At 46.5% G+C, this 27,795-nt stretch overlaps 1 protein-coding gene across 5 annotated transcripts; it reads right to left on the bottom strand.

Annotated features, from left to right (window-relative positions):
- Positions 1-1,635: 1,635 nt before the first annotated feature.
- On the bottom strand, positions 1,636-27,530 carry ARHGAP1 (Rho GTPase activating protein 1). 5 transcript variants are annotated; one of them, XM_058806686.1, is made up of 14 exons: positions 27,508-27,530; positions 26,658-26,790; positions 22,362-22,556; positions 21,482-21,574; positions 10,944-11,031; positions 10,570-10,701; positions 9,986-10,072; positions 9,279-9,377; positions 8,471-8,578; positions 7,189-7,265; positions 6,720-6,797; positions 6,046-6,174; positions 5,792-5,895; positions 1,636-5,388 (listed from the first exon to the last, which is right to left on the bottom strand). In XM_058806686.1, the coding sequence occupies exons 3-14, from the start codon at positions 22,501-22,503 to the stop codon at positions 5,209-5,211; spliced, it is 1,317 nt and encodes a 438-aa protein (XP_058662669.1). In that variant the 5' UTR covers positions 22,504-22,556; positions 26,658-26,790; positions 27,508-27,530; the 3' UTR covers positions 1,636-5,208. The 5 variants fall into 5 exon arrangements, with proteins under 5 accessions (XP_058662669.1, XP_058662672.1, XP_058662668.1 ...); XM_058806689.1 differs by lacking the exon at positions 27,508-27,530 and adding an exon at positions 27,197-27,257 and having other exon boundaries at positions 22,362-22,547; XM_058806685.1 differs by lacking the exon at positions 27,508-27,530 and adding an exon at positions 24,991-25,161.
- Between the last annotated feature and the right edge of the window lie 265 nt (positions 27,531-27,795).

Below are 27,795 nucleotides of genomic sequence, written 5' to 3'. Positions count from 1 at the left end.
AAGTTAACCCTGTATAACAGACAGTGCCAGGTATGGTGCCAACGCCTTCCCTTTAAAGGAAAGACAAGATTATAAAAATCCATGTACTAATAACAACTGCTGATTTAAGCTTCAGTGTAAAGGGTGTCTGGTTATTATAAAAAAAGACACAGTGGATAAAATGACATGAATGGGGGGGGGGGGAAGAGACTCTGTGTATTAGAAGGTTCTATGAAGGGAATATTCCAGCTTGGGATAGAAGGGTAACTAATAAAAGCAATCTTTTCTTAATCACATCTTCAGAAGGTAAGACAGTAAACTGAGCATACCACTGGAATCTCACAGTCTACATTATATGCATTTATGTATGTGTATTTATGAGTGTCATTTAATGAACTTAAAAAGACACAGTGCAGTGTGAAAACTCACAGAAACCATCCTGTAGGATCTAGGGCCTACTACAGGGCTTTCAGTTTCCACTATTTACACCATGTCACCGGGAAGACAAGGGATTGGAAAAACCATCAGGAAATAAGTGACAAAGAAAACAATCACATAAGTATGATTAACCACCAAGGTCATGAACAATTAAATATCATCACTTTGTCAGCCTACTTTATGTATTTATAAAAAAAATGTTCTCAGAACAGTGTCCATTAAGTCAGGGGGCAGATACTCATGAGAAAGTGTCCAGCTGCAGTGGTGCTCACACTGTTCAGTACTGCCCATGGCTGCACATAACGCAGTCCTGCCAGTGCCAGCTCCCTGTCAGGGACAGATGCACCTGCTCTCCAGCTCCTCTGAGCTGATGTTGCTACAGCACAATGCCAGGCAGGTCACTGTGACAAAGCCCAGAGCCAGGACCACCTGCTACACTGGGGAGGTCTGAGATCTCTCTGTATAGTTGGCATGTTAACCACACTGACCCCATTACAGGGGCCATGTCAACATACAGAAGGGGAGCTGGCAACACTGGGAAGCCTTAACTGGTACAGTAAAAACAGACAAGCAGCACACATTTTAGACATGCAAGTGTTGACATCAGCATCAACACATCACCCTGACACACCATCGCTGACATCCCAGCAGTCAGGCTACTGCCTGACGCTGATGGCTTTAGCCCCAGCCCTCTCCGTTCTACTCCTAATTCTTGCATCCTAGCCAAAAGCTTACTAACAGGCAAACTGCAGTCCTTAGGAAAAAGTGGTGAACTGAATATGGATCAAGAGGAGTGCATGGTCCTAATGAGACTATTGCTCATCAAGTTAGCAATCCACATCCATCAAAATGAGAAGGTGCAGGCTTCTGCTGAGTGTATCACTTGCCCCAGGATAAACTTAGCCAGCAATTCCTAAAGTGGCTCCTGCTTGGCACCCTTGGAAATCCTAGGCAGACTGCTCATCATGACAGGAAGATGGTAATGTGGAATAACATCCCTCTTCAGAAGAACCAAATCTACACTACTTCATTTTTGTTTTAAATCTGTTTCCAGTCCAAGGCTCCTGCAGCCTAATATTTCTTCAGAGTTACTCACACAGGGGGCATTTCATACTTTCTTTCCTTCCTTGCAGCATGATTGTGGTTGGCAGCATAGACAGCCTTACTTGTTTCTTGTAGATGTGTCACTGCTGCTGCCACTTGACGAACATGTCTGGATCTGAGATTACATTTTGATTTTTATTGAAATACAAAAAGTGCAAACTGTGAAATACAAGATTGGTGCAGATTAAAAGAAAATAAACAGTGTGAACTGTGAAAATCCAGGCGTGCACCTGATGAACATTAACAAAGAAGGCAGGGAACACCAGCAACAAAAGCAAAGCAGAAGTTTTTGCACAGGAGCCCCTGTGCATAAAAAAAGGAAACTGGGACCAAACTGGCCCTCAGCTCTCTCATGTTAGCACACAAGGCATCTGGATGGCCCCCAACCCCCTGCACTGCCCAGAAGCTCTGGTGTCAGTTCACAGCTTGGGCCAGGGAGTGATCAGAGGCCATTAAGACAGCAGGAGGTTTAGCAGAGGGGAATGTTCTAGATGCTAAAAAGCAGGAGGTTGATGCAGAACAAGTACCCCCACAGGAATAAATGGCTAATAGCTAACCTGAAAGGTAAGCCAGGAAAGAGACCCTTGGGCAGCTCTATAGCAGGAGAAAATCGACACAGACCAGCACCTTAATTGTATACCACCCTGACCTATACAAGGCAGAGAAGCCCTGCCTAGCCAGCACCCTGCCCATGTGAGAAGGGAATTTAACCTCATGGCCTTGGCAGGAGCAGGCTCTGGTCACCACCCACCTGACACAGGCTGCAGGCAGGCCCGGGCCAGTTCTTCGCTCAGATCACTGGAGGAATATTTCAATACAAGGCATTCAGGAGAAAAGACTGCAAAAGCAACCCTGGTTACTATGCCTGCTCCAGGGCTCTCAGCAGCTCCAGCACAAGGAGCAGCAGAGGAAAGGGGATATTTACAGTGGGTCCCTTCCAGGATTTGCAAGCACTTTCCTACCATGAGCAGTAGTAGTTCCCTGAACACTCTCTGCAAGCACTGAACTGGAACAGGCTTTTATCCCTGCCAGCAGGGGATGAACTAGCCTCTATTTTGCTAAAAAGGAAATGTCATTTCAAGAATTCACTAAAAAAAAAACCAACCCAAATCCCAAAAAACACCCTAAAATAAACCGCCAAAGTCCAGCCATAACTCAGACACTTGCAGTATTCCCCACTTTACCCCCGGACAGGAGCTACTCCAGCACTGCTCCTCTAGCTACTGGGCAGGGAACAGTCCTTGCTGCTCTGCAAGGCCAGAACATGCCACTTCCCTAGAGAGTGCACAGGGCCAGGCCTCATGCACACAGGCACTTGCATTCCAGGCTGCCGAGCTTGGGTGTTTGTCCCAGAAGTTCAGTGGGCTTGCCTTTCCTCCACAGAGATGAAGGTGAAGCCAGTGTCAGCTGCAGATACAGTCAGAGCACTAAGTCCCCTTCTCCCCCTACCAAAGGCTGCACAGGACAGGATGCCTGCAGGAAAAAAGGAGCTGCACTAGGCTCCCTCAGCCTCCACGGCCTTGCCCCTTAAACACTGGGGGAAGTACACCTCTCTCCACACTAGTCCACCCCAGATTACTCCTGCACAGCACATCTGCCCTGCTAACTCACTCTAGAAGAGATCACAAATGAATTAGGAGCAGATTAGCTCTCCCTCCAAAACATTTACTTAGTTACTGCTGTGAATTGTTCAGGATGAAGCAATTCATATCCTGGCCAAACAGGGAATGCTCCTACTCTTGGAAGAGGGAGGCTTGAAGAAGTCAGCAGCCTGGTAACCTCCACAGGGCAAAGTCTCCCGGTATCTAGAAAGGATCAGATCCAGTCCTGTCTTTGAACCTCTCTTGCTCCAGCCTTAGTAATGTTTACTTACTTGTTCACTGCTCCCACCCACATGTTGGTGTGCCTCCTCCAAGGCAGCTGGCTGGACCTGCACTGCCTTGCAGAGCTGCCTATGTTTGCACCCATCCCCATTCCAGAGTTTAGCAAAAAGAGCAATCTCCTTAATTCCTGCAGCAGATGCCATTTACTTTGACTATGCCAGGGGCACTGACCCCTGGTCAGTGTTTAAAGGCAGGCTAAAATATTATGAAAAAGCAAATTCTCTTTAGAATCCAGTAGCTTTAAAAAAACAGTTCTGCTTGGTCCAAAAGATTTGTCCCTGAGGCCAGATGCAGCAAGGAGGTCTGGCCCAGGCACACGATACAAAGATAAATCACACCAGTGAAGTAAGGCTAGAAGCTCCCTCCTTTAACTCTGAAAGACCCAGGCTGAGGAGAAGGATCTCTTTTAGCTCAGGTAATGGGAATGAGGCAACCCAAACCCAAAAGAGATGCTGTGACAGTACCGCAGCTGCTCCAGGGAGGTGCCAGGACCACCCCACTCTGAGCCTGCCTTGCAGAGAACATGACCTTTCCAGCTGTGCCCAGGGCATACAGCATGCACCTGACCAGATGGCAGGGTGGAAGGTATGAACCCAGGAGGAGACACAGCAAAAGCCCTTGGCATGGAATAGCTGCTCCCTCACAGCTTTGGCACGAGTGCTCAGCACCTGGTCAGAAATTTGTAATCCAGGCCTGCTGCACTCCATGGTGAAGGACAGCCCCAGTCCCCAGACCTTCCCTCAAGGCCATGCTCTCTGTTACACTGTGCTGGGGAAAAGTTATGCTCAAAAAGTAAAAACTAGTCAAGGCAGTCTGTGCCAGTTAGCACAGATACATGTGCCAGAAGAGGCCTACTGCTGCCAGGACAGATGGGAATCTTCATGGTGTTCAGCAGCTCAGTGCCACCAGGGCACTTGCTCCTGACATTCAGACTCACCAGTGGTCAAAGGGTCACAGCTAGCCTGCATGCACAGCCAAGCTTGGCATGACCCTTCCCAGTCAGGCTGGAAGTGCTGCTGGAAGGACAAACACACCTGAGCTGGATAACTACAGGAGGCAAGTCACCCACTACAGTCCAGCAAACACTGAATAGTACCTGGAGTGGGTGACACCAGAGGGACTGGGCTTGGGCTAAACTCAGCTTCATTGTTTTGGAGTCTGACAGACAACAACAGCACATTGCCATGAGCCTGTCCTTCACCTGCCTGCCAAAAGCAGGGGGTCTAGGGATGGTGGTTGCAAGTGCAGGACACGCTGCTACCTGAAGCACACGGGCTGCTGCTCCCTTCCCTGCTTTAGGTGCCCCTGGGGAAAGGCAGAATGCATGCTCAGTGCTGAGAAATGGCACTCACAGTAAGAATGTCTCCATCACAAAACCCAGCAACCCTGCCCTAGCCCAAACAGCCCAGCAGAGGCAAGGAGGGGTGAGCTGGGGCTATTGGGAGCTTGAACAAAAAGATCTGTGCTGAAGAAGGGACCAGGAGGGCAGAACAACTGCACATAAGGGAAGGAGGAAAGGAAGGCAGGTCATCTGATAGGGCAGAAGAGTGGTGATGAGCCCCGGAGAAGCTGCGCAGGTGGGTTAGGACTCCAGTCTCAGCAGCTGGGAGACCAGCTCCCCTGCCCATCCAGAGCTGCAGGTCTCCTGCTCACTTACTTGCACACTTTCACCATCATCTCCACAGCCCTCACTCTGCTCATCACCCAGAAGATCAATGGTCTTTGTACTGGAGACAGCTTGGTCACAGCTCCAAGACAAAGAAGGGAAGGTGGGCACAGTGTGCAGGTGTGGGCTGGCCTGGGTTCAGGCCTCTGCAGCCTCAAACAGCTCCTTCTGGTGGTCCAACAGGAATTTGGTAAAGGTATTAATGGGATTGATGGCTTTTAGAGTGATGGCCACATCTTTGGCCCAGAGCAGATTTGGGCCAAACACAACTGCCAGGTTGGTGTTTGTCATCTTGTTTCTGTCGCTGTGAGCAGAGACCTATGTGGGAAGGAAAGAGATGACTGTGAATCCTACAGAATAGCACAGCAGCTGCCTACCCTCCCCAAAGCCAGAGACAGAGAAAATAAGGGGAGAAAAGCTGACCAAGCTATATCATAACAACAGGATCAAGAGCACTGGCAGATAATATCTCTACAAGTCCAAATCACCACTCATGATCTGCCCTCTTGCTTGAATGGCCTTGCAGTGGCTTTCTTGGCAGCAGGAAGTACTGCAAAGAAAATCTGAGACCCCTCTTCTACTCAGCTACTTTGTAGTTCTATCTCCAGCCTGGGGAGCTTCCAGTCTCCCTGGTATAGACCACACAGGCTGTGTGCCTGCACCTTTAGGCTGCCTGTGCCTCTCAGCGTTGTGACAAGTAAATGCTTAGGCTGGTGCCCACCTGCACCAGAAAGGCTGTCAGCAAACGGAGCACTTGGTAGTTTTCTTCTGGCAAATCCTGGAGCGTTTTGCGAACAACATCCACACGTTTCATCTCCTCCACACCTAAAAATCAAGAGAGACAGGACAATTCTCAGCACCCGTCCTGATGAAGGCCCTGCTGGCAGTCACAAGTTATCCCATGCATGTCTCCACAAAGACATCTTTGCCCTTAGCCAGTGAAACTTTCAGGGAGTAGCACTTGTTACAACTCACTCTGGAAGCTGACAACATGGCTGTAGAGGCCAAAAGTAAGGAGGGGCTCAGGTAGCTCCCTCAAGAAGGTCTTGAGAATCACAGCAGGGAGGTGGACATCTTCATACTCCTGGAAATCTACAGGCACACCTGAGAAAGTAGAGCAGAGACTCAGTGCTCACTGGGCAAAGCAGCACCTCCTCCAGACAAAGGGCAGGACATGATGGTCAGAGCCCAAAACTAAGGAAGAGGTATTTTAAAAAACACAGAATCCCAAAGTACCACATCTTCTAGCAAAGTGGGAAAATATGTCCCAAAATCATATACAAACCAGTGCTGAATCCAGCATTACATCTTTAGAAGTCATCAAATCAAACATGACTAAGTTCCATCCTGGTCATCTTAAGTCCCTTCAGTATAACCAGAATAAGATGGTGTATCTCACCCCAAGAAACAGGGAAACTTTCAGGAAAAAAAGAGAATAGTTAAGGGAATACAAGTGGGAAGGAATATGCTTTCCACACAGCAGAAGTACCAAACACTTCTCCCTTGCAATTCAGGTCATACCCCAAGATGAGCCCTCACCTGCAGACCTATCAAAGGAGAGGATCCAAGATGGACTAGTTCCTACACAGCTGCAGTTGCACAGTAGTAATTAGGGAATGAGAGGGGCTCTGATGTGTTTGGGCACTTACCCATATTGTATTTTTGCTGGACCTCTCTGACAACCTGTGTATTTGCTGATCTCCGGAAAATCCCCTCTGTATTAAGAGCTGTGAAGTGACAGCAGATGGAGAAGAAAACAATCAGCCATGTGAGAGTCTCTGAAAATGCTGGCCTTTGCAATTATAAATCCATGCTGTGGGGCATTCAGACAGATATCAACAAGTCCCTTTTTTAGAGTGCAACAATTTTTTCTGCTTCCACTATCTGACAAAGGATACAAGGGGCATTTGGATACTTTTACACAAGTAGGAACGTGGAATCCTGAAAGAAGGGGGTCTCCTAAACCCTCCACAATCTCACTTAAAGGCTAACTCACCTAGTTCAGGCTTTACACCCTACTCTAAACTGCTGTTCTTCTTTATCTTAACACAGTCTTGATGGGAGCTTGGACAGAACAGAGGTCACTGATCTGAGACTGCAGCTTCCCCAAACACTTACCATGCTCCCGCAAGTGAGCAATGGTGTCTCTGACCACCAGAGGAACAGGAGACTGGTCAGGGCTCTTCTCTCTGAGACTGCACCAAGAAACAACAGGTTACACACAACTGGTACACAGGACTGGTCCTGCCTTACATGCAGCCTCCAACTCTTGAATTTACCCACACAAGCCGTACTACATATGATCTTGCTATCCCCATCCCTGGCTCAGCCATTATTCCAGCCTTCTATCCTCTTCACCCATCATGTTACATCATTCACTGGAGCAACTATGAGTTCATTACTAGACCACAGGAACATTTTTCCATCCTCTTTAAAAATCTCTGTATATGCCAGGGCAAAGGGTTTCCCAGAAGGCAAGGATGCTAGTTATGAATCAGGTGAAAAGGGTTACACTTCCTTTTTCCTTCCCCATAGGAGCAAGGGCAGAAATAGGCTGACACATGAGAAAAAATAAATTTGGCCACCACATTCCTGTGACAGAAGATTTATCAACAAAATGGCCCTCAGGCAAAACCTCATGACACCAAGGTGCTCCCTGCCACCCTCACATTTGACTGCCCAGACCACTCGATAGCTGGGAGCTTTTGACCCCTCCCAGGCTGCTAACAAGCTCAGGCAGCACGGCACCACAGCAAACACCATCTGGAAATGTTGCACTGAAGCTGGGGAATGTGTTCCCAGACTGCCTCAGAGGATGTGTCTAGCTACACAGTACTGGCTCCTCCTCATTCCCCAGAGAGGCAAAACCACGCTCAGTTAAAAATACCTTCAACAATTACTCGGTATCACCAGCCCTTGCCAGTGTCTGTTTGCCTTTATCACTGTGCAGGAATGGGGAGTGGGGTTCACTACAAGGCTGAATAGAGGTGCTTTTAAAATAGAATTTATGATTTCAAAACCAACTAGGAAACAAATCTGCAGTGCTGCTCAAAGCAGCATAGTCCTAAAGAGAACCCTGTCAGCCTCTTACAGACATCTTTTGCTCAAGAGAAAGTTTCCAGTGCCGTAAAGCCGTCCCCATGGCTCTTATTTTGCTCCTCCCTTAGTGACCCTAAGTTGGAAAAATAATCTAACCCAGGGATCAAGAGGGTGGAACTGAAATTACTTAGTCAGGATCTGGACATGAGCACAAAGTTCCTCAGGAAAATGATTGAAGTTTTGTAGGAAGTCTGAACTGCAAGAAATTTCGCAGCCATTTTCTGCTGTTGTTCAGTAACAAACACAGTGACTTCACACCAAGCAAGTCAGGGCAAAAGCAACACAGTCCAGAAATACTCACTGCTGTAGGGAGACTCCAAACTGCTGGTTTGGCAGCGGTGGGCGTGGGGGTGTTGGCTTCTGGGGCACTTGCAAAGGTTTCTGCAGGGATCTCAGGTATTCATCATACCTGCAGCAAAACACAGACTAGTAAAAAGGCACTCCACCTCCCAGAAAGTGCATGAACCCAGCACTGCACACCCACTGGTAGCAACACCAGGCTGGTACGGTCAATTACACCTATGCAAACCACCACAGGCAGCTTTGGAGCACAAGAACAAACATCTCCTTGCCAAAAAAAAAAAAAAAAAAAAAAAGCAGGGAGAAAAGGAGTATCTATCTGTAATCAAAAGGTGGAGTAGCTGAGTAACAGCATGGGCAGGAGGCCAGGACAGCATTGTGATGAGACAGATGTATATGTGGATGTGGGACAAGGAAGCAATCTGGTAGGGCTGAGATTATGGGAACTTTGGGAAGCCCCAAAGACAAGCTGAGCAGTGCAGAATGAGCTAAGCAGGTGACCAGACAACAGCAGATGCACACCACGAGCTCCAGGTCAGTGTCAAGGTCAGCATCTTGCAAGAAGTCCCCAGAGGGTGAGTGGGAGATGCAGGATTGGTGTCTCATTGCAGGAGGATTTTTAACTCAAAGACAGAACTGAGGACTGGGGCCAAGGACACACAGGAAGGACTACAGAGAGAAACCAGTCTTGAAGGCAACTTGTCAGCACACCCTGCAAAACCTGAGTGGAACAATCTCTTCCTTCCCTTGCCCAAAAGGTCCCCTCTCACAGAACCCTAAGCAGGGGGGGAGACAGACAGTATTCTCACTTTAGCACTTGGCTTGGGATCCCCAACTGTTCCAGCTTCACATACTCCTCCAGCTCACTAAGGTAATTCACATAAAAAATCTTTCGTCCAAATTTAAAGCTGAAAAACAAGAGAAAGGTAGATATGTGAGGAATTGGGAAATCCAGTAACAGAACTGAATTCTTACAGAAAAGGAGTGCAGAGGGCTGCAAGAAACATCAGTGGGGCAAAGGGTAGGTATGGCTGAGCAGCAGAGATGTCACCCACATCGCCCTCCCACTCCATCTATTTTAACAGGAGATGCAAAGACTTTCCAAGGTACATTAGAAGCCCTAGCAAGCTCCCTCAAATGGTGGATTTCTCCTTTCTTTGTTCAGCAGTAGGCTTGAGAAGATTTTACTCCCAATTATTTCATGGAGTTATTATTTCAGTATCACAATAAATTAAATATTTGAGTTACAGAGCCTGCAACTTTTTACTTCTACCTGGCTGGAGAGAAAAGGAGTAGCACAGAGCTGCAAACTCTGTAGGTTCCTAAATACCTACTCTGTAGGTATTTCTGGTGTGTGAGTATTTCTGAGCTCAGAAGTGGGAGGAGACAGAAAAAGGTGAGAGACTCCAGGATAGGCTTGGCAGCCTGGGCTCAGCTTGTGCCCCTCTGAGAAGGCCCCATTGTTCCCCTGCAATGTGAACATGCAGGTGAGCCTCCAACAGTATTTCCTTCGTACCTGATCAGAGGCTTGAAGAGTATCAGCAGGGTCTTGATGAACATGGTTGGGTGCACGATATACAAGGCTTTGATGTTCTTCTTGTATCTGTCAAGAGAAGCCCAGTAATGACAAGCTGCACTTTAAGCAGAGGAACCAACCTTTCCACAAGATTAGGGCACTCTGGTTGCTTCATGCCTTTTGCACTGAGCCTCACCACACCCCAGCACCCATGGCCTCTGCTCTCCCATGCTCTGTATCTGTGTCAGGCCACTCAGCAGCCTAAGGGCATGCTACCCTGTATTCCAATTTTCATCTAAAATCAGTGAGTAGCCTCCTCAGGAACTACAATTATACTGTGGGGCTGACACACTTGCACCAGGTCCTGGGTTTGCTGCTTGCCTGTTGGCCTAAAGCATGTAACTACAGAAGAAGCTGTTTAACCTATGTTTCAGTCTGTGTTAAACAACAATCCACCTCCTCAAGCAGAGGAATAAGTGACAGTAAATTATGATCACCAAGCTACACAGGAGGGATGGGGAAGATTCTCTATGTTAGGCTAGAGAACAGCACAGGACTTCCTTGCTTGCTGCAGCTTTACTCACTTGCGATCAAATTCCCTGTAGGCATCCCGCAACCAGCTCAGGGATGGCTTGTTCTCACTGGTCAGGCCATGGTGCAGGTACACCAGAGTGTAGTCACTCTCCACATACTGGTCCAGTGTGAATTTCAGGTACCTGAGAAGAAAGAACTGATGAACTCAATTTGTGCTCTGCTAACAGAGAGCCTATTCCTCCCCTTGGGACTATTTTTGTGTGCCATAACAGAGGATTTGCAACTCCAGCAATGGAGGTAAGCACTTGGGATGACATGTCCAGCTAAAGAAGCTACTGCAGATGGATCTGTTCCCAGGAATCCAGTAGCTGAGAATTAGGTCAGATTTAAGAAATTAACATCAGCCTACTAAGATTCTACTTACCCCAGCAGTTTCATGTGATCTAGTTGATGACTTGGTGGCATCCGGCAAGCACTGAACAAAATGACTTTTCTTCCATATTTGTCATCACCTGCAGATAAAATGCAAGAGATTACAGGGAGGTAAGGACTTCATTGTGGTATTGGCAGCAAGGGGTAAAGAAAGAATGAGAAACCACCATAACAAGGCACAGCTGCCAGCAAAGCTAAATCTGGTTTTAAGCAGTTATCATGGGCCTAGTGTGGAAGCAGAAACCTGAATGCCAAGGGCCTGGCAAGTCAACAATGAGAATCAAGAACAGATTCCCTGCTCCAGCCCTGAAAGGAGATGAAGGACTGGAAACCAGAATGCCTCTGGGCACATAGGGATGGAGGCAAGTACAGAGCAGAGTGCTCAGAGCATTAATCCTGCAAAGCTGTGCCTGGGCATTGCTCCTGATACACACATGTCCAGGGGGGTACAGGGAAAACTGCCCTTCACTGGCAAAACAACTCCTTCCATCCTGCACATAGTCCCAGACTAACTTCTAATAGTCTGGTGCATCTGTTTTTTGCTTCACCTGGAGTTTAGTTCTGCACACAGAACACAGGCCATTTCATACCCTGGAAACCAAGAAATTCCTAGAAAAAGAGCAGTTCCAGATAAAAACTCTTCTGGATGAGTTCCAGATAATTTCTCATCTTTCCAAATAAAGTCTCTTCTACAGATGGGCCAAGTAGGGCTGCTGGATTCTCCAGAAGGATTGTAGAATAAGCTCTTCACCGCTTCCTAGATTTTCCATCCACAGAGAGATTTTTCCAGCCTGAGACAGAAGGAGCTGCAAAGTGCAGCACGACAAAGCATTCTTTGTAAAAGCCATGCAGAAAACAGTCCCCATCACACTGGAGCCGAATAACCCATAAAGCACCGTCATGTCATGGAGGACACTCCCAGGCACCACTTGAGGCTTCAGAGACAACAAGCCAAGTTTTCCCCAAAGCAAGTCTTCAACCATCAGTGGACTTCTGCCAGCAGAGATCTCAGCCCCATGAACAAAGCCCAAGCAGACACGCATGGCCAAGCATAGCAGACATGCTGGGGAATAGAGAGATTTGCATAAGTGAGAACCAGGTCACAAATCCTGCTGACATACAGAGTTTGAGGAAAAGTCTGATTCTCTCCCAGACACAACACCCAATCCATTTCCACAAAGATGACTTCTTTTTTGCAGCATTGGAGATGAAATGGTTCCTTTAGTATTAAGGGTAAAAGTCTTCCTACCTTTTTAGCTACTCACCCTGCTCTGAAACCTGAATAAGCACTCTCAAGCAGAGAGTGCAACAGTGAATGGGGCTGTTGAGGCTATAGTCAACAATACCCTCCTTACTCCCATATGGTAAAGCATCTCACACAGACCACAGCACAGAAAAGCAGCAAGGATCACTACTTATGCAGGACTGACCTGCAATACATCATTCCTCTTGAAATATATCCTTTTCCCAGCATTGATTTACAATATTCATGCAGCCATTTTCTCAGCTTTGCACAGGCTCTGGCGCTCAACTGTCACTTGGCTACACTTGCCACGCAGCAGCTGGGGTCTCGGAACAGCAAAACTGATATTTCTGGGAATGCTGCCTGTTAGTACCAGAGGACCACTTGGTGCTGCAAATGGCAGCCATAGAATTCATACACACCAGCAATGACATTAAGATGCCCCTGGCCCCTTTTTGCCCCCATCTTGCCAGAACAGATTCTCTTGCTACTTTGCTCATTTTTATTTTCACCTTGCAAGTCCCATTTTCAAGTCACCAGACAACACAGAACTTAGTGATGCACACAAGGCAGAAGTTGCACCAAAGCTAAGGACACTGAGGCAGCACTAGGAACGGGCCAGCAGAGGGGCGGCACAGGCCATCACACTGACACACACATGCGGAGATACGGGCAGGGGGAGGGCGCACAACCCGGAATGCAGGACTAGGAGAGTGATGCAAGGCTCGTCTGGAACAACCAGGTACAGCCACAGCCAGGGCACAAGACCAACATTACACTGCATATCCCATGGCAGCCCACTCTGTGCCTACTCCAGAGTTTCTTGGTAGCTCACTGTGAGCTTTAGGGACAGGTCTAATGTAAATTAGTTGTCTAAAAGACTAAGTGCAGGTTACAAAGTCCTGGGCAAGAAACATGGCATATTGTGATCCTTCCCATTGGTCTTGAGCAACTCATATGTCTCTATCTGAAGGACAAAGGCCTGTATAAAGCACCAAGAGGATGCAGCACTTGAGAATCGGTTGAGTTTTATACTCATGAAAGAGAACGATCAGAAAGACAACAGATCTTTGCAGATCATACGTAGCTCTATGCTAAATTCAGAACAGATGATATCTTCAGTTAACTGAGGCTGCATTTCACACCAGAGTGGATGGTCTGAGGGCCAGATGCAGACTTCAAGTTTAATCACACACACAGACCTCTGTGGTGTGCAGTGCAGTACCATGTTTGTGCCATGCTGTGGGTGGCCATACGCTCAGCTCAGGCTTCTGGGCACTGATTATCAGACCTGACAAGCCACAATTCCAGAACAACATACCTTAAATAGCTTTCCCTGAAATTACATAAAAGCCTACAGCAAGGCCTATGCAAAGTCTACAGTCTTGTTCCTTACATAGTCTGGGATCGCTGGTAAAGAATAAACAGACAATCCATGACTCTTCCAAAGGGGAGATGGCATGTTTCTCCTGGACAATTTCCAAGGCCAAGTACATCAAAAGATAATCTACAGTGCCCTGAATGACTGAAAAAGGAGTGGCCTGTTTTGCCTTCCAAATCAGAATGAATTTATGCATGAGACCTAGAAAGGAACCAGCATGCCCTTTTCTGAGTTCTGGGTTTTGTTCCAGTTTCATCACAATGAACTCAGCCTGTCAACACAGAGATTTTCAAAATGATCAACTGCCAATCTTGTTTCCACCTGACATATATCTGATCAGTCTCCTTGCTCCAGACATGACAAAATCAAAAATTCAGCATCAAAGCTGAACAATCAGTTGCTCCAATTTATAAACAAGAACATAAAGCCCATTCCATACTTTCTTGTTGGAGGAAACTACCTTCAGGTGGCCCCTCTGCCTCCTACAGAACAGATTCTTATCAGGTTTGATCTTTCACAGATGCTCCATCCCTTGTACTATTTGCGTTCCTGTTGGCAGCATTTATCTTATGTATCTAGGTTTTCACCCCTTGTTTGCAATTGCAAATAGCTGAAGTTTCCACTGAACACAACTACAGATCATGAAGTAAACACTTGGCTTCTCAGCCTGCCTCCTACCTCTCCCAGATGAGGAATGCTCAATAGCGAACAACAAACGAATAACAAATTATATACCATCAGTACTCAAAGAACACCCCAACTTAAAAAATATTTTCAAGTACACTGGAATTAAACTACCTCCCTGAAGGATGTGATTCAGATTATTTTGCTTTTAACAACAAAGAGCAAGACAGTAGCCAATATCTAAAGCCAGACAAGACAGCTGCTCATCTAAAGAGACATGCAGTTGTAGCACTGATTGACATAAGCTCCTGAATATTTTTATGGCACTTTTAAGGCCTGAACTGCATTTTTCTTCTCTTTCAAAAAGCAGCATTTCCAGGGCACTTCTAAGACAGGGGCAAGGAAAATCACTGCTGTGTGTCCAAGCCATGAGTGCAAGGCTAAACTTCTAAAAGGGCTGAAATTAAAATACTGAGGCAAATGTTTCAGATTAAAACCTGCAGCAATACAAATGCATCACAGCAGAAATTCACATCAAGACAGCAATAATGTCCCAAGATAGGGCAATTAATGAATCTGCACAGCCAAAAAATACACAAATCTGCACATGGAAAATACATCCTTGGCATGCAAATCCTGTTATTTATTATTTCTAGGTAAATAGAAATATATTCATTTCATATCCTGAAATACATCCTGTAGCATTTATGTCATGATTTGAGGCAGCCTAGCTGCAGTCTAGAGACTGCTCATTCCTACCTTCACCAGGTCACCTCAGTTAGGTGCCTCTCTTGTTGAAAGATTCATATGGGAATATCCTAATACTTTGATACTTGGACAATGCAGATGGATAAAACTTGCCACCAAAAGCTAGTGCTACTGCTAAAACAGCAAAGTTAACAGACTTGAGGGCCAAGGAAAGAGCACCACTACAGAACACTGGAATATTACTACACAAGTTTCACAAAGCTTAGCATGTTTAATCAGAGCCACTGTGAGTAAAAACCTGTCAAATGTAATTTCATTTCAATTAGCTGCACTAAGCTTGTGGCACAGCTGGGAAATGTTTAAGCATAGTACATTTTAGTTGCCTATTGAATTCCCAAGTGGATTTAGCCCTGAAGGAAAAGAAGGTAGGGAGTTCAAAGCAGAAGCATTTTAATACATTATTTCATCCACCTTGATATTCCCAATATCCAAACACTGCCAGAATCAGAAAGCCTTATGAAGTGAATTTAGCTGTAACTGATACAAAAATATACTAGAGGGTCATATTAAAGAATGCAGTATGGGAGGATGTCTGAGAGCACAGAAAAAGGGGAAGAAGACTCCACATAACAAGGAAATGAGAATTAGCATTTCTATGGATTGTGTGAAGGTCTTAGCAGTAAGAATTTCACACCAATAGAAGTTTTCATGTACATTGAGAAGCATGAAAGCCCCAGCAGCCAAATTACTGAGACTTAGGACTGAAGTCCGGAGAGTATTAACAAATGCTCAGCAAGCCCAGGGAACTCAAGCCCAGCTTTGGGCACACAAGTTACCAGAACACAACATCTCTGCAGCCAAATGGAGAAGAAATAGATAACAGTTGCTTTCAGATGGAGAATCCAGTTTAAGTGCCAGCTGCTTAGCACGTGAGCGCAGCAGTAGATCATGTGAAAGAATAGGAAGCAATCCTAGAATGAACTTCCAAACCACATACGATAACAGGATGAACTGGAGTTCAAACTGAACTGGTCCAAGCAGGCCACCACCATGACAGGACAGGAACAGGATTTACATTGAGACCCATGAGCCCCGAAGTGCCCAAAGTAAAGCCCACACACCAAATTTGGCTCAGATGATTCTGCTGTGTCTGAGGCAGAGGTGCAGCCCTCAGACAACAATTTTGCGCAGTCTTTGGATTCCTGAAAAATTGCCAGTGCAGCCTAAGGCTGAGCAAAGTTTGGGCTCCCCTGAGACAGTCCAGCTACAGGCCATGGTCATGCTAAAGGAATACCATGATCTACAGAACCAAATGTTAGCGCCACAAAAAATCTACCTACCTGGTTGGGCCCCATCAAGTGCACCCTGGTCTGGAGGAACAGAAAAAAAGTTATAGCAAGCCAAGCTTTGCATCCTTTCCCAGGAAGTAATCATGAGGTTAAAGTCTGAGAGCCTAGCCAGATTGCCACCGGGACGCATTTAGCTGCTGTCTTGCAGGATTCAACCTCCTTCCATTTCATCTTCCCCCCATGCTCCTCTGCAAAAAGCAGCCTTATCTAACAATTAGAGGCAATAACAGCAAGCCTTGATTCCCAAATCTTCTTTTTGAATTTGCAACTAACTCTGTATAATCAAATTTCTTGCCCTTACTGTTAGACTTCCTCTGCCAACAAAATGGTAACTGCTGTAAACCACTTTTAAAAGGGTTAATTGCAATTAATTCTGAAGTCCTCTGAACAACTTCAGAAGTGTACAGAGAATGGCATCATACCATATGAATAACACATCCCACACCCATAACTTTTTTTCATGATTAGTAGATTCTGAGTAAAAAAACTGAACAGCCAATTAGAATTTTAAAAAGGTTCCTATAGTTTATGAAGGCATTTATTATCACACCTAGCCCCTTTCCATCACTCTCACAGCTATATACTCAGCAGACTCACATGGGCCTATCAAGACAGAAGCCTTTGCAGAGCAGAGCTCTAGGAAGAAATTCTCCATTCCCTTATAAACTTAAAACTCCTTAGATACTCTTCCTTCCCTTGACCTTGCATATCAAAATATGGTGCACAAGCTGGGCTTGCTTTGAGTCTATAGACTCAATTCTATAGAGGCAATTAATATTTTTTATCATACAAAATATTCTTAAAGAAATGAACAAACAAAACAGTTAAAAGCTGGAAACTACATCCAAAAGCAGCAGAAATGCAGGCAGTCTGTGCTGATGGAGCCAGTAACAATGTACCATGCCTGAAAGGTACCCTTGTTACCCTTTGCTGAGTCCATTAGCCACCAAAGACACCCTGCAAAACATCTTCAACACAAGTTTTGTCTGCCACTTCTACCTTTGCCTGCTTAGAGAAACAACAGCTACTGGTGCTCCAAGATTGATGTTACCTCTCCATGTCAATCACCAACACCTACAGCAAATCATCAGCACCAGTTACAGCTTTGGCACCTGCAGTCATGTTTGTTGGGTAGGTCTGGAACCAGATTCACCAATGAAAATAGATTTACTGCTGGAATTGCAGCTTCAATCCAGTAACACAAAAGAAGGTACACTCACAGCTCTCCACCTTGTTTTCCCACTTCAGTTACAGGTCTCACACGTATTGGCATCACAGCTTTTCTGCGAAGGCAGCCCCACAGATTGACAATTAATGGTGTGAGGCAGCAGATTTCCCACACAAACTAGCAGAAACATGCTTTGAGCTTCAACAAAGTTTTGAAATCACTGGGCAGGGATTACATAGCTGGAGTATATAGTGACAGCCACTTTCCTGATCCATGATACACTATCTTCTACCCTCCACGGCAGTGAGGAATTCATATGCCAATATATGTTAGGCCTCTGTTTTCTTATCCCAAAAGAAAGCAAGGCAATTATTGTGTAAAATGGGAATGCTGATGAACCTCATAGCCATAGTTTTGCATATTGACCACAAAGAAGAGACCAGTATTTCAGACTTGGCAGCAGAATGAGGATGGAACACCTTGCCAGAGCTGACAAGAGCTCTGCTCTTCCCACACAGCCATAGGTTTCCAGTATGAACTGCCATTTCCAGAAACCTGCTTTAGACTATTATTAACTACCTGCCTCAGTTTTGTAATTCAGCTTCTGCTAAAATTCAAGGCCAAGACTATGTCACATCTGCCTCAACCCCCAAGAGGATGGAAGCAGCACCTTTGCCATGTAAGAACTGGCAGGAGAACACAGAAACTCTCAACATAACAGAAACTTGGGATAGTTCCTTAACAGCTCTCAACCAGGAGCTTGTGTTTCCTCCAAATTCTATGTGACATGAGCAAGGGAAAAAAACAAGTGGACTGTGCAATGAAATCAAGCCTCCTCTCTTTCAGCTTCAGGCCACATGTAAAGAGGAATTTCACTGCTACAGCGCTCACAAAAAGAGGCACTCAGAATGAAGAAGAACGAAACCACACAGAGACCTCTCCAGAGCCTGTGTAAAACACTCCATAAACACACACTTTAAGGCAGATCTGAAAGGAACAGCACAACACCAACATCTTCCTTCAGAAAAGCATCAAGTCCCAGAACGAAAAGAATGTTTCCTTAAACCAAAATATTGTGATTCCTAACAATATCCAGTTCTGAGAACTCCCTCAGGACTGTGGCCCGGATGCCTTTTGCTGTCATCTTTGTGCAACACACCACCACATGGGACAGCAGTGACATGCCTGCTCCTTTCCCATGGACAGCCTCTTCCCACAAGATCCTAGTCCCCAGAAGAGACAGGAGCAATAGGGCACAAAGGAGAGTCTCCATGAAACCACTGCACTATTTTTAAGTGAGAAACAAACCCCAAAAACTTATTTTCTGAACAAATTCTGCATAAAGTTTTTCAGTACTTTCTCCTCTTAGGTCAGATAACCAGACATTTCAAATGAAGCACGCCTTGGACTGAATTAAGGCCAGCTAGAAAATGAGTGTGCTAACTTTTTAACATCAAAACTGGGCTTTTATTAAGTTATTAACTCAATGCACACATCTAGCAAGATGCAATTACTTTCTGACCACACAGGATAACACTGGGATCATGAAGTTCAGCCTGAGGATGGGAACCAGCCTTCTGCTTTTGTCTCAAAATAGCACCATCATCACAGAACATATTTCAGGGCAGGCAGGAACAGAGTTAGCCACAAACTTTCTGCTCTGAACTGCAGAACAGGGCAGGACATGGGACAGAAAGCTAATGAATCAACAGAGTGGACAAAACTATCCTTGATCTGCTGCCATTTGCTAATATTTACAAGAGATCTAGGGTAATTTTGGTTCAGGCTCAGCATAGCCAGTGTTCATTGCACCTGGAGCTGCTGACAAACACAATTTGTCAGCAGAGACACATCTGAACAGTTTCATATTAATCCTCCAGTGAGATTTTTATTCTCCTGGCTACCTCTAATGGGATTTTTCCAGACTGTCCCAGATTGATTGCCTCCAACAACAATCCAGAGAAGACTACCCTGTCCGATACTCTGAACAGTTAAAATTCTCAATTACTGACCAAAAAAAAATTATCAGCTTCCCCAGAACCAAGATTACAAGTCAGATCCCTTTGATCCACTTCCTAAATTCTCCTTTCAGGAGATGAGAAACCAGCAAGTCTCAAACCTACATGGTACATGGCAGCAAATCCTCTATCTGGAGCTGTGCTCTAAGTTCTTCCAGTGCCAAGAAAGGCATCACAGCACATGCCATGTGTGGATCCATCACGTGCTTCCAGACACATCAGCTACCCGTGAAAACTGGCCCGCAAGAGGCAAGAACAGAAGCTTCTCTGAGCTGTTTCTGCACTATACAGAGACACTGCAGGGACACGGAGCTCACTAGGAATACAAATTTAAACCACAACGGGGAAGAGTTCAGAATGCAGGCACAGCTCCCAGTCAGCCATCATCCCACCCCGGAAGCTTTTCAGGAAGCTGGCTAATTCTTCATTTGCTACCCTAGACTGTGTCAAATGGCCAAATGGCTCCGTTCCAACAGCCACTGACACACACCTCCACTGGAGCCATACTCCATTCAGAGAGCTTGTCAAAGAAAAAGTCATGTTACCTTGGAACAGAAATACCTCAGAAAGAGTGGTGTTTATCCCAGGAGGCAGCAGACAAAGTATATCCTTGGTTTGGGCTGACATTCCAGTCATATCAATGTCTCTGATCTAAACTCTGCTAAGCACTTTGTCTGAAACTTAGCCTAAAGCAACAACTGTTATCGTTTAACTCACCCTTTCCCACAGTCCTCAAATACCTGTGCCATTCACATTCCAAATATTCTGGCTATTACTACTGAAATGGTGGAGCCCACACATCTGTCCCTTTCCAGTTCCAGCAGCAGAGACCAGGGTGCAGACCTCTATAACTGGCAGTCCTGAAACTCCAGCCCCATGGAAAAGAAGCTTAGCAAAACATTTGCAAATGAAAACACTTCTGGCAAACCTATAAGGCATAACAGCCCAAATGTCAAACACCTGGCTTGTCAAACTGAACAGGAAAACAATAAACAACAAGGTTTTGAGTCTGCCATTATAATTTCGTTCCACAAAAGATGGAACATGAGAGATCAGGAAAAAGAAAGCTCATTTGAGAAAACTGCCTAGAAAAGAATGATATCAAGACAACTCTTACCAAAGTAAGTGCCAGAGACTCTTTTCGTTGTGGTCAAACTCTGCTGCAGAACAACCCTGAATCAGGAGGACTCCAGCTTGTGCCTCTGCTTCCTTGACAATTCACATGTGGGGCAGGGACCAAGTTACAGAGAGATGGCAGTAGGAGGGGTAGGAGGTGGCAGCAGGAGGGGTAGGAGGTGGCTATAGTCAAGCAGGAAGTATGAATCAAGTCACAACAAGTTGTAGAAGTGCTTCTTTTTAAAAAAAACAAGGAATACAAGACAAACTGGCCTTACCCTTCACTCAGGCTCACCACAGCCACCTAAAGAATCCTCCAAAACTCTTTCTCATAGAGGTCCCAGCAGTATATCACCAAGGGTTAGCATAAATAAAATAATATGGACAAGAAAACACAAGGAAAATCCAAATGCTTGTGACCCTGAATGATCAGGTCTTTCCTTGCAGTGGAACACAGGCCTATTCCCCCTACTTCAGATTTCTGTACATGTTATTTCTGAACAGGATGCAAGCTCTGGCCATTCAGATACAAGTGATTCCACCTACTGTGGATTACTCAGTCAGCTGAGGACCTTATAGCTGTATTGCTTAACTACATAACTTCTGTGGCATTATCAAGCAAAAACCACTTTTGTGTTTAGGATGTAGTAAAGAGCCATATCTAAAACAATTCAGCAAAATCAACTGAGTCCTGACAATAATATAATCAAGTCAGCAAGAGCCAAGAAGCAACCCAAGTTTAGCTGAAGTCAATGGAAAATTACACATATCACAAACATTCAAGAAGGTTGGTCTTCTTTCTGTGCCACTTGTCATTGCCACTTGGTCTTGGCAAACAACAGATGTCCCCAGAGCCCTATTAGAAAAGTCCTTCCTCAGCCCAGCTGCAAAGACATCAAAGGAGAAAACAGGAAGGTTCCTACCTGCTACTTCCACAATGTGGTGCCTGGCAATATCATAGTAGGGATGATCCCACTGCAGGTGAGTGACAGGCTCAGGGGAGCCTTTGGAGTCATCTGAACAAAGTACAAGAAACAAGCAATCAGAAGAAGGGATCTGGAGCACATTGGAGAGTACAGAAAGACTGAAGTATAAGAAAAAATGGCACTTCTACATGGGACTAATGTATGCAACTATACACCTTGAAAACCCACTTTTGAAATTCTGAGTGGACATGGAATTCTGAGCAATGACTTCAGAAGAGTCCTCTCAGTCCTATGAGATCCATATGTGTCCCTCAGAATGTACACTCCCTCAAACGAATGTTCAAATATGTCACAAATATTCACAAAGACAAAACCCAAGGACACGGTCATGGCTTTTTAGGGAAAGGAGGATCTTAACATAGTCCCTTGATGGATGGTCATACTATTTATCCTTGAGCTAATTTTCCTGACCTCTCTGTTCATAGTTCACAGCACAGGATTTCAGAGCAACAACTCAGACCTCCAGCCCCACCTCCCAGATGGAAGTTTGAGACCATTCCAGTCCAGAAGGCCAAACTTTCCTGCAAGAGACCATAATGGAGCATACTCAAAGATTTACAGCACATCTATTCTGTCAGCACCAAAATGCAGCCAGGCACAGGACTGAGAAGAGCATATTTACAGCAGCTGGCTCTGCACTTTTTAGTGCTGTTCAATACTGAGGCTGATTCACTTGGGTGTGGTGCAAGTTTAATGCATCTATAAAGCTTTTAAATGGAGCTGGGGCTCTCTGTTTATGTAGATAAGACCACAATGCTGCAAGACAAACAACTGCTTTTTGGCCAAAACCCAGATCCCAAACAAGCAGGAAACTTACCTGATTTGGGAAAAGCAGGGATTTCATCTGATGGCCAGTTCTTATCATCTATGGAGGGGGCCAGTTTGAGCTGGCTGAGGGACTGGTTGGTATCATCCAAGTTCAGGTCATCCTGAAGATCCGTGAGCGGGTCTGCAGCCATGGTCCCCAAACACCGCAGTTTATTTCGCTGTGTCTAAACACGGACTGCAGAGACTGTTAGGTGAGACACAGAGATCACAAATCTACCTCCCCACAGAGACACTTCCTCTTCTCACCGATTTCCCCCCAATACTCCCTCATTCTTACTTATCCAGAGATTGTGTCCCCTCCCCCTTAATACAAGCAGGAACTCCTCCTCCTCCTCCTCGCCAGAGGCACAACATATCAGATTCTTTCATGCCAATTGCTATCAAAAGCCATCAAGAGCTGTACCAACCCTCTCAAGGAATCTCTGCTTGACCACAGCTCTAGGCAGAACAGTTTTTCTCTCCTGAAACAGAAGCAGCACCAGGACTCTGCAGAAGGCGACAGGCTACACCAGCCCCTGCCTGATACACTCCCTGTATGGCTCTGAGCTCCCCCTCCCTCCGAAGGGCTGGCACAAAGCCCGGCTGTTTCCACAGTTGGCCCGGTACTGGAAGCTTTCCCAAGAATCACCCCCCTCCTTCTCCCCATAATGGAGAACCAGAGCTCTCAACAACACTGAAGTGCGTGCTTCAGTGTGCTGCGATCTGAACAGAGAAGTGAACAGCTCCTTATAACAGGAATTTTTTAGGCGGAGCTAGTAAAACAGGGAGAACAATACACATAGAATCCTCATCTCCTTTCAGCATCACCCAGTAAATCCTTTCTCCTACATAATAGCTAGAAGCAAGGAATCACTTCTTTCATTTAAAGCCATACTGCCTGAATGAGTATTTTTCACCAAGCATGCAATAAGCAGACCAAAGAATTAAGAGGGTCCGAGAAACAGACAGCTCAGTGCGTTTGCGGTTGTTTGCAAATGTTTCTCACTCTCATCTGAAGTAGAAGATACATTAAAGCTGGGATTGAGCTAGCACAGCATACAGGACGTCCCCTAAGAGTACCAACTCTTAAGGACAATCCTTAAGAAGCTGCTGTTATCCTCTGAATTCAGTCTCCTGGAAGTAAGCAAGGAAACATTAAAAAGGACAACTATGTAGATCTGGACTGCTCACACTGACCACGTGGACAGTAATTCAGTGGTCAGCAGGCAGCAAGCCAAGAGGAAGTGTAGAAAAATCAAGTGACACCTTGCATCAGCAAGAGTCTCTGCAGCACTGTTTCACAGCAATGCTTGCGCTTACTTTGCTTTATAAGGAGAGCAAAGGGTTCAAAGATGATCTGAGGAGGCACAACACCTTAGTGTGAAAAGTATATTCACAGTAAAGCTATTTCCTTTAGCAGAATGGAGAGGGGGACGATGTTTTGCATCTTCCATCCCTGGAGCTTGAATGTGTATATTTATGCAGAGGAAACAATGAAACAGTTACTCAGACTGAGCACAGAGGACAAAACCTGTGAGAGATTGAGCTCTGGAAGGTGTCACATCCATGCTCAGATCTATACTTGCCACCAAGCTTGAGAATGCATTTTGAGAGCACAGGAAATTGGATATTCAGTGGTTTTCCTCTCCCTTTGGACCATTCCAAGCTTATAATTTACTTCCTATCCTCCTTTATCTGCTACTCACCAGTTTACAATCAGTTTTCACCTCTCCAGGGCTCCCAAAGGACTGAAAGCTATTGCTAATCAAATGCAATGCTTCCCTAAATACAAAAGACATGACATATACAGACAGCAGGTCTTCAAAACAACATATCAGACACACAGGGTCCCACCACTGCAGCCATGCAAAGATCCAAGCAAAATTATTTTCCTGCCCTCTGGTCAGGGCTGCTAGAGCTGCCTGACCTCCTCTGATATCAACGGGACAAGGAGCAAAAAATCAGGTTCCCCAGCACTTTGAGCTCATGCTGGAACCACGCAGCAGTGGAGCCAGGGACCAGGACTCCCCACCCCTAGCAGCTGATCCGATTTCTATGGTAACAGCAGGCACTGACTCCTATGACTCAGCGAGCTTAAAGCATTTCCCACAGGAGCTCAGCAGCCCCAAGAGCCAGTGCTCTATGCTGAGGAAGCATCCATGGCTCCCCAGGACAGCCTCTCAGCATTCACAGCTCTCAGGGACTTCCCAGCCCTAGTGGGCACAGAGGACCCACATTTCATTGCTGCCACCCACTGAGATGCCTTTCATGGGAGATTCTTGGGGATGCCTGGGAGGAACCACTTCCCCAAAGACAAGTCCTGAAACACCTGGAGACCAAATCCTCCCAGAGAGCAGTGATGGCACTGCCATAGGGCCAGCAAGTCACCAAGTGTCTCTACACTTGTCCCTACACTCACCACTCAGCGTCACAGTCAACTTGCAGCACTTGTCCAGAGACAGAAGAGCAGGTTATTAGACAGCACTGGGGGATTTCCCCTGAGGCATAAAATTTATCTTAGTGTGGCACCATGTGGAAGAAGGAAGTTGTTTTTTAGTAGGATCCACACCACAAAAAGAGCCCAGTGGATAGTGCTCTGGCCTCACCCCTTGGAAAAACAGACAAGGCTCTCTAGATACCTTCATGAAGTTTTCACAGCCAGCTCCATTCCTTGGCCGTAGGTTACTGCTCCATGGTGTTAATGGAAGCAGGATCCAGAGCAGAAGACCTCTTAGATTTCAGGTCCTTCTTGTGAACCATACTGTAGTACCCAGAGAGCCCCAGGAGATTTTGAAGATTTTTCTCCAGCCCTTTCCCAACATGCAAAAGGCAAAAGCACAGGATCTCACATCAGATAACCATACAGCAGTTTAGGACATGAAATCTTCTAAATGCTTGGGAACTAGGCTCTGAGAAGGAGAGAACTGGAGTTATCATGTAAAACACAAACTGAGGATCTTCATATAAGGATATACATTTCACTTTCCAATAGTGAAGCTGCATGAGACTCCTGTGTACTCAAAAATGATCCCTAAGGATCTGTCTTTAAACAGAAAGTCCATATGTATCATAGTGATATAGCTGTTAAAATGAGTAAAGTGTTTGTTAAATCATTTCATGTTTTTTTAACAATAAAAGAGCATTTCAACAGATTTAACTCCGTTTAAAAACTGCATCTGTTTTACATAAATGTCATGACAAGATGTAAGTGGTACACTACATATAGCAAATAATAAGAAAAATTACATACCTAGATTTTGAAAAGCAAAAGTTGTAGCCAAAGATTTAAAACCTTAAGAATCACACATGGCAGCAGAAGCATTTACTTACTGCCAAGCTCTAAAGACCCAACTGTTACCTTTTTTTCCAAGTATTTAAGTATGTTTTCTGCAACTGCACTACACCTGAACACTTGCTGTGTAATAAAAGTTAACTTTCCTAGATAAGAGAGACATGTGATGGAGAACAGCACACTCCACTAAAGGAGAGAACTCAAACCATACAATATTCACAGAAATTCTGAACTGAAAATTCCTTATATAACATCCAGAATTTACCCAAGGAAGACCATTCACATTATACCCAGGAAATCGTGGTGGCTGCTGTTCATGAAAACTATTTTTTTCTGCAATTTCATTTCACTATTTTTCTATCACTTATTTCTAAGCTACACCTGCTTGGTAGTTTCCTTTTCCTGTTTTTCTTTGAGATGTACTATTAGTTCAGAAGTGAATTACACTTCAAAATATGTCCATGCATGTATTACCACACCCTGGAACTCTACATACAATACAGAATTACAGAAGCCAAGTGACCTCTTCTTCCATGCAAGATGAACAAGCAATGGTCAGATGCAACATAGTCCTGGTTCCAGGATTATTTTTATGACTCTGTTGCCATCCACAACTCCCAGTTTCAGCCTATTTGCACAGATGTCTCTTTTTCTATACACATCAATCAAGGCCCTGCACTTTGCTACAGTGTCAAAAATAAGCATGTCGAAAGAAAAGGGAGCAGTTACTCAGCAGCAGACCTTCAGGGTACTCACGTGCATGAATGAGGTCCAGAACCGAGACTCACCCACAGAGCCCACCCCTTGTCTTCCCTCACATCAAGACTGATGATACCACCGAGAGCATCACTACCCTGGCACTACCCTGAAAGAACGTAGAGGTCAAGAGCCAGACCTTGTCCTGGCTCACCATGACCAGTAAACTCAGGACAGACACACTATTGCTCAGGGAAGCCTTTGGTCCTTCATTATTCCAACAACTTTTTAATTGAGCAGCATTCCTTCCCCAGTCACCTCAATCCGTTTATTGAAGGCCACCTCCGTGCCCGCTGGAAATCCACTCTAGCGAGGAGTCAACTTCCCCTTTGTTCTCTGCAGGGTCTGAGGGCAAAAGTGCTGAACTCTCCAAGGGTCCTCTCCGGAGCTGCTGCACAAAGTACAGAAGCTGCTCTCAGTGCCGTGCAGGACCCACCCCGGCCTCGTGTGAGAGAGGCAGCGAGGCACACACAGCCCTGCGCGGGCTGCAGCCCTCCTCCCCCTCCTCCTCATCACTCCCTCCACAATACATCTGTTCTCTCCCGTTCCCTTCGACTCATCTCCTGGGAGACCCCTGAGGGAACCTCAAGGTTGCTCACGAGACTCACGGACTTACTATTTACTCTGTTAAAACAAAGGTCCCCTAGTACACGGCAATTGCCTGAAGGCAGGACAAGTACCAGTCCCTGCTGCTGGGCACAGGGATTAATGGCAGCCAGCCGCAGCGCCAGCCCCGCCGCAGCCGCCGAGGTCGGGAGCAGCCAGCAGCAGCCCCGGTGGCGCCGCTCCGGCGGTACCTGCACCGCCTGCCCCGGTCAGCGGTGACGAGGACACGGCGGGCGGCCGGCCCGGCTCTTCCCGCCAGGCGCGCACCGCGGACGAACCGAGCCGCTCCCTCACACAGGGCGAGCCCGGCAACACCCGGGCGGTGCGCTCGGGGCTCCGGGCCCAGCCCCGGCCCGTTCAGCCTCAGCCCCAGCCTCAGCCCCAGCCGCCGGCCCGCTCCCCCGCCCCAGCAGCACCAAGACAGGTCGCCGGGCCCCGCTGCTGCAGGCGGGGCCCGGCCGCGCTCCCCGGGCACCCCACGCCGCCCCGCCGGTGCCGGTACCTGCCGCCGCCACCGCCCGCCCGTCACGGCCGCCCGCCGGAAGCGCGGCCTCGCCGCTGGGGGATCCCGCCCCGCCCCGCCCGCTGCCGGCCGCCTTCCGGGCGCGTCCGCCGCTCCCTCGCAGCGTTCCGCCGGCACGGAGCGCCCGAGGCCGAGGGGGCGGCTGCGGAGGCGCGGGAGGTCCGGGCCACCCCCGCAGGGCAGAGCCCCTCGTAGGTGCGTGCCGAGGCCCAGAGTGGGTGGGATGAGCGGCCCGGCCTTCCCGAGCGTTGGGTGTGCGCCCCGCCA

This window comes from Ammospiza caudacuta, chromosome 6 (genome assembly GCF_027887145.1).
Source record: "Ammospiza caudacuta isolate bAmmCau1 chromosome 6, bAmmCau1.pri, whole genome shotgun sequence".
Taxonomy (NCBI): domain Eukaryota; kingdom Metazoa; phylum Chordata; class Aves; order Passeriformes; family Passerellidae; genus Ammospiza; species Ammospiza caudacuta.
The sequence above is the reverse complement of the archived record's forward strand: the minus strand, read 5'-3'. Positions and strand labels throughout refer to the sequence as shown.

Excerpts from the sequence above, each read along its gene's own strand:
- ARHGAP1 (XM_058806686.1), bottom strand. The coding sequence starts at position 22,503 with ATGGCTGCAGACCCGCTCACGGATCTTCAGGATGACCTGAACTTGGAT. Across the intron at positions 7,266-8,470 it reads TTTGGAGTCTCCCTACAGCA|TCTCAGAGAGAAGAGCCCTG; the intron begins GTGAGTATTTCT and ends TTCTTGGTGCAG. Across the intron at positions 6,798-7,188 it reads TGCTCACTTGCGGGAGCATG|CTCTTAATACAGAGGGGATT; the intron begins GTAAGTGTTTGG and ends GTCACTTCACAG.